The 6,262-nt window shown below is 37.9% G+C and overlaps 1 protein-coding gene across 2 annotated transcripts in view; it reads left to right on the forward strand.

Moving 5' to 3' along the window:
• The window catches only part of TMEM207 (transmembrane protein 207), a 30,501-nt gene extending 24,961 nt beyond the window's left edge, over positions 1-5,540 (forward strand). For both annotated transcript variants that reach the window (XM_008266652.4, XM_051818897.2), the window contains exon 5: positions 4,883-5,540. In XM_008266652.4, coding sequence (XP_008264874.3) covers positions 4,883-5,019 — 137 coding nt within the window. In that variant the 3' untranslated portion in view covers positions 5,020-5,540. The remainder of the gene's footprint in view (positions 1-4,882) is intronic.
• The last annotated feature ends 722 nt before the right edge of the window (positions 5,541-6,262 follow it).

Below are 6,262 nucleotides of genomic sequence, written 5' to 3' on the forward strand. Positions count from 1 at the left end.
AAAAGTATCCATTTAGTGCCCTGATGTCTTCTTGGATGGGGTCATCCATGAAGTAGTTTCTGACACCTTCTAGTTCTCTTTAAATCAATGGACATCAACAATTCTAGCATTATTTGGAGGTTTTTTTTTTTTTTTTCAGCATCCATGTTACAGGATAAATGATTTTTTCATTCACTTTTTTATCTCAGTATCTTGTCTGTGTTCTAATTTTTTCATATTTATTTATTTGAAAAGCACAGTGACAAAATGAGAGAGAGAGAGAGACAAACAGATATATATACACACATACATACAAACACATGGTGGTGGGGGGTGAGGAGAGAGAGAGATGTCTTCCATGTACTGATTCAATCTCCAAATAGTCCCAATGGCCAGCTCTGGACCAGACCAAAATCAAAAGTCCAAATTCCATTCTAGTCTCTTACATGGATGCTAGGGGCACAAATACTTTGGCCATCTTCCTTGCTTTCCTAGAGGTGCTTTAGTAAGGAATTGGATGAGAAGCTGAGCAACTGGCACTCCAATCTGCAATTGAATCTGCAAGTGGTAACTTAACCCAATGTGGCATACAAATTATGTTGTAAAATTTTTTTAAGAAAAATGCATTTGTGAGGCAGAGAGAGAGAAGAAGGAAGGAAGGAAGGAAGGAAGGAAGGAAGGAAGGAAGGAAGGAAGGAAGGAGGGAAGGAGGATAGAAGACGGAAAGAGAAACAAATAGACACGCAGAAAGAACTCCTATCCATTGTTTCACTGCTCCAAAGCACATAAAGGCCAGGGCTAAAACTAGGAACTGAGCACTCAATCCAGGTCTTTCAGTACATGGCAGGAACCAAATTACTGTGCCTTCACTGTTACCTTCCAGGGTCTGCATTAGCAGGAGGCTGAAGTCAGTAGCCAAGAATCCAGTCCAGGTATTCTAGTGTGGGATGTGGGCATCTTAACTCCTAGACTAAATGCCCCCTCCCTTATGCATTTTAATAATGCCAGTCTAAGCCCTCCTACATTATAATTCAACAGAAAACACAGAACTGTAATTACTTTTTTTCCTCTGCAGTAGTGGAAGCGGAGAGTAAGAATACACTCATTACAGAAAGTGATTTTTAAAGGAATTTATGCAAGTTTTTCATAATTCTTGATATTATCACATAATAATCTGCACCCAAAATCTCCATGGTTTTTGATCATTACACTCTACTTTATAAAACTGAGGATATAGAAAAATTATAAAAATTAGACATAATTTTAAAGATAAAAGAAAGATTTAAGTTGCTTTTTTTAAAAAGAAAATAATATCAAAGGAATTTTAATTTTTTTTTTTTTTTACCAGGCAGAGTTAGACAGTGAGAGAGAGAGACAGAGAGAGAGTTATAGACAGTGAGAAAGAGACAGAGAGAAAGGTCTTCCTTCCATTGGTTCACTCCCCAAATGGCCGCCACTGCCGGCGCTGCGCTGATCCGAAGCCAGGATCCGGGTACTTCCTCCCGGTCTCCCATGTGGCTGCAGGGACCCAAGTACTCAGGACATCCTCCGCTGCCCTCCCGGGCCACAGCGGAGAGCTGGACTGGAAAAGGAGCAACCGGGACTAGTACCGGGTGCCCCAACTGAGACTAGAACCCGGAGTGCCGGCACCGCAGGTGGAGGATTAGCCAAGTGAGTCACAGCGCTGGCCAGGAATTTTAAATTTTTGAAAAATAGTTTTTGTTATTTTAATTCACTGTGAATAAGAAAAAAATAAAGTTTCATTGAAAATAAGGTTGTGAAGCTGAATAAAATCTCGTATTAATGAGGGAGTAGACATTTAGCAGCAGTGAAGGGAAAAAGGTTTGGGGATTGGGAGGTCAGACAGCAAGTATGGATTGAGATAGAAAAATGATCCACTGTTCATTAGAGAAAAGATAATTCAAAAGCTTAGATGAGAGGACCCTACCTTTGCTTGTCCATATTTTAATAAAAATAATAAAGAACATAAAACCCATGTCAGTGTCCTGTTGCCATCATTACATTGGTCTGTGGATCGGAGCTGGGTTATCTCAGCCCTGACGAGGCTCCTTGTCAAGGCCTATGGCTGTTATGATGAGACAGTAAGGTGAGAGCTCACAGAACTGAACTCCTGGGGATGCTTATAGTGGATTAGCGTCTTCCCAAGGCTGATTTCCTGATAAGTCTGTCCTTCCACTACCCAATCTCCCTGACCCTCTCTCTTCTACAGTTTTGGAGATAATCTTCTCTTGTTCTTATTTCAGGGAAAATAGAAATTTTGTCTTCAGCAGTGATTAAATGTGAATGCTTTGAGTGGGTACCAGAAGGAGGGCCAGAGACAGAGGAACAGGAAGTAGTGCCTTCCATTTCCACAGATGAGTGGACAGCTGCTTATATGTCTAAACTGCAAAAGCAGCAGGAGTTTGGCACTATGATGAAGTCATTGCTTGGGATGCCCACATCCCCTGTCAGTGTGTCTGGATTTGAGTCCCAGCTCCATTTCTGATACAGTTTCTTCTACTGTGCACTCTAAGAGCAACTCAAGCACTTGGGGGCCTGGCATCCACCTAGAAGACCTGGCCCAGCCTTAGCTGTTATAAACATTTGGGAAATGAACCAGTGGATGGAAAATCTCTCCCTCATTTTTTAAATAAATAACTAAAAATTAATATATATGTTTTTACAAAAAGGTTTTGATCACATATTTTATTTAATAATTTATTGGAACCAATAAGGATAATGATTAAATTATTATTTAACCACTAAAATCATGTAGATAAGAAAAAAAATACATGCACTTACTTAGTGTAGTATAGTTCTCTGTATAAGATAATAATAATAATAATAATAATAAACATCTACTGTATGCCAAGCCTGTTTTAAGCATCTTATATTTGTTCAGCTTTACTTTTTTATAGGTAGATATTATCATTATCTTTTTATTGATAAGGAAAAGCTGAGGCAAAGAAAGATTATATAATAGTGTAGGAGTAGATTATTCAACTATATAAATGATTACCTAAGAAAAGTACTGAACCAAGAGGTGGATTTATACTATAAACTTTGTCATACCCTTTGCATATTATACAAATATTTGAGTTATTATATGTCACTTTGAGAAACAGTGAAACAAAAAGTAAGACAAATACGAACATTTGAAACTCTGTGGTCTTGAACTAAAATTACCCAATCCAAGGATTCATTTTGAACAATCTGCATATTATTTCCACGGAGACAGCTAATGTCTTATAAAAATATATAATTCCATTTTTTAATTCTTTAGTAATTGTTCTGTGAAGAATTTTAAACAGTGAAGATTCTTTGGAATCTTCCTAATAGGACAATATCAAATTTCAGACTTTAAGGAAGATCAGTAAATTTCTCCTGTGAAGGGCAAAATAGAAATTATTTTAGCTTTCCAAGCTATACAGTCTCTATGAGGACCACTCACCTCTGCCTTTAGAGTTTAGATGGCAAGAGCAGTTATAGTCAATCTGTAAATGAATGGGAATACTTATGTTCCAATTAAATTTGTTTAATAGACAAATTTAGCTCAATAGCCTATTTTTTCTTTAATAGTAAATATGTGGGTATTACTATTGTTTAGAGAAGGGCAATCAAAATCATTCAAAGAAAAGTAAAAATGCAGATGAAAGCACACATGCAAACCATGAAATGACTATAAAATATGACTATCGATTTCCTGTATCACTCAAAAGAGGTCTTTTAAGGAAACAGTAGCAGAAGATTTTCCAAAGAGCTTTTGGAATCAGTGCATAGTCTATCAAGGTGACCAGTGTGTGGAAGATAAAGACTTCTCTTTGCTGTGTGCCTATACTTTAAATTCAAACCTTTTAGCATTTATCTTAATATTTCTTCATTTGTTATAAGGAAAATTTTATGTACTTAACTTTTTTGTTTTTGTTTATTTTTATTTACATAAAATGAACAAGTTTCATTTATTTCATATGTACAGATTTAGGAGCATAGTCATACTTCCTACCCTACCATTTGTCCTGCCTACACTCACACCCTCCCTCTTCCTTCCTTATTCTTTCTTTTAATTGTTACAATGACATATTTTCAGTTTATTTTATGATCATAATGTTTATTTTTATTTATTTGAAACAGAGAGAGAGAGAGAGAGAGAGGGAGAGGGGGAGGGGGAGGGGAGGAGAGAAAGAGAGAGAGGGGTGGGGGAGAGAGAATGTTCTATTCACTGGTTCATTTCTCAAATGCCTACAACAGCTAGAGCTGGACCAAATCAAAGCCAGGAGCAGGAACTCAATCTGGGTCTCCTATGAAGGTAGTAGGTCCCAACCATTGGAGACTTCACCTGCTGCCTCCCAGTGTATCATCAGGCTGGTTGAATCAGAAGCAGAAGCAGAACTCAAACACAGGCACGCCTATATGGGATGTGTGGGTGTCTTAAACAATGACTTAATCTTCAGTGCCAAAATCCCCCCCCCCACACACCTGCTCCAGGAAATGTTTAGAGTAATTATTTGCAGTAGTTGCCACTTGCAAGCATAAATACAACATAATGAAGCTTAGAAAGTGATATTTTAATCTATCTAGTGGGACTTGTACAACCTATAATGGGAGCATTAGCTGAAATGTCACTGGTGTTTACAGTAATCCTTTAGTTTCAGCTACTACAGTGTAAATGCTTCCTGATGAGTTAGTCAATGATGATATAATCAGCTGATTCACACAAATATTCTTCCTATATTGACTAAATGGTGACTACAGACTGAAACATGGTTGTAAATATTTTCTCAAAGGTACAGTTAATTTACGTTTCTCCAGTGATCTAGGAAAGGTCAGATTTTATCAGGAGGGTCATGTACTTCTGCTTTATGCTGACTAGGAAAATAACAATACTCCATCTTTCTCTTTCTAGGGACAGAAGCCTCCGTGAATCCAACTGTTGGAATTCACCTTCACACTCAAAGCCCTGAACTGTATCGTGTTCCATGTTTTGGTGCTTTGGGCCCCCCTCCACCATATGAAGAAACTCTAAAAACAAGCCAATTTTAATTCTGAATCATCAATGCAAAGTATTAGAAATATTTATAATTTAATTCCCAAACATCAAATCTAGTAAGAATTTCCAGAGACAGAGACAGAGATAGATCTTCCATTCCCTGATTCACTCCCCAAATGCCTACCACATTTAGGGTTAAGCCAGGCCAAATCCAGGAGCATGGAACTTAGCATCTGAGTGAAGGAACTGAAGTACCTGAGCCTTCATCTACAGCCACCCATATTGCATGCTAGCAGGAAGCTGTTTCAGAGTGGAATAGCCCGTACTCAGACCAGGCACTCTGACATGGAATAAGGGCATCCAAAGCAATAATTTAAGTTGCTGTGCCAAATATTGACCCTGTATTAATATTTTTAATGTGGGTTATTCCTTTTGTCAAACTAGGCAGAAGGAAAATGTATTCAAGGGAAGATAATTTTTTTTGACAGGTGGAGTGGACAGTGAGAGAGAGAGATACAGAGAGAAAGGTCTTCCTTTCTTCCTTTTTTTTTTTTTTTTTTTTCTGTTGGTTCACCCCCCCAATAGCCGCTGAGGCCGGCACACCGCACTGATCCGAAGCCAGGAGCAAGGTGCTTCTCCTGGTCTCCCGTGCAGGTGCAGGGCCCAAGGACTTGAGCCATCCTCCATGCACTCCCAGGCCACAGCAGAGAGCCAGACTGGAAGAGGAGCAAACAGGACAGAATCCAGCGCCCTGACTGGCCTAGAACCCGGTGTGCCAACGCCGCAGGCGGAGGATTAGCCTATCGAGCCACGGCGCCGGCAGGGAAGATAACTTGATAGTAAGAAATCTGAATCTTCCTCTTCAATTGTCCAAAGTCAATAAATAATACCCAAAACTTAAGGAAACACCAAATAATGATAAAGTATATCATTTGAAAATTAAGCTATAAATATATTAAAGAAAACACAGAAAGTTAAAAATTATTGTTTCAAGAAATAGTACTCAAATGAGGCAGAGCAGAGAAGCATTGATTTTTATCATGAGTCCCTAGTACTATTTGGATTTTAAAACTAAATGCATATATGGCCTAAATAAAAACAAATACACAATTAAGCAAGTATATGACTTGTTAATATTATTGCTTGCAACTGAAAACCAAATAAGTCACACTATAAGAAAATATAAAACATTACATATAAATATTTTTAGATTGTGAGTTAGATATAATTGTCCATTTTACACACACTTCTGGACTTTCTAATTGTTTAATAATGTATTATTATTACTTTTGTTGT

The sequence above is a fragment of the Oryctolagus cuniculus genome, chromosome 4 (assembly GCF_964237555.1).
Source record: "Oryctolagus cuniculus chromosome 4, mOryCun1.1, whole genome shotgun sequence".
Classification (NCBI taxonomy): Eukaryota; Metazoa; Chordata; class Mammalia; order Lagomorpha; family Leporidae; genus Oryctolagus; species Oryctolagus cuniculus.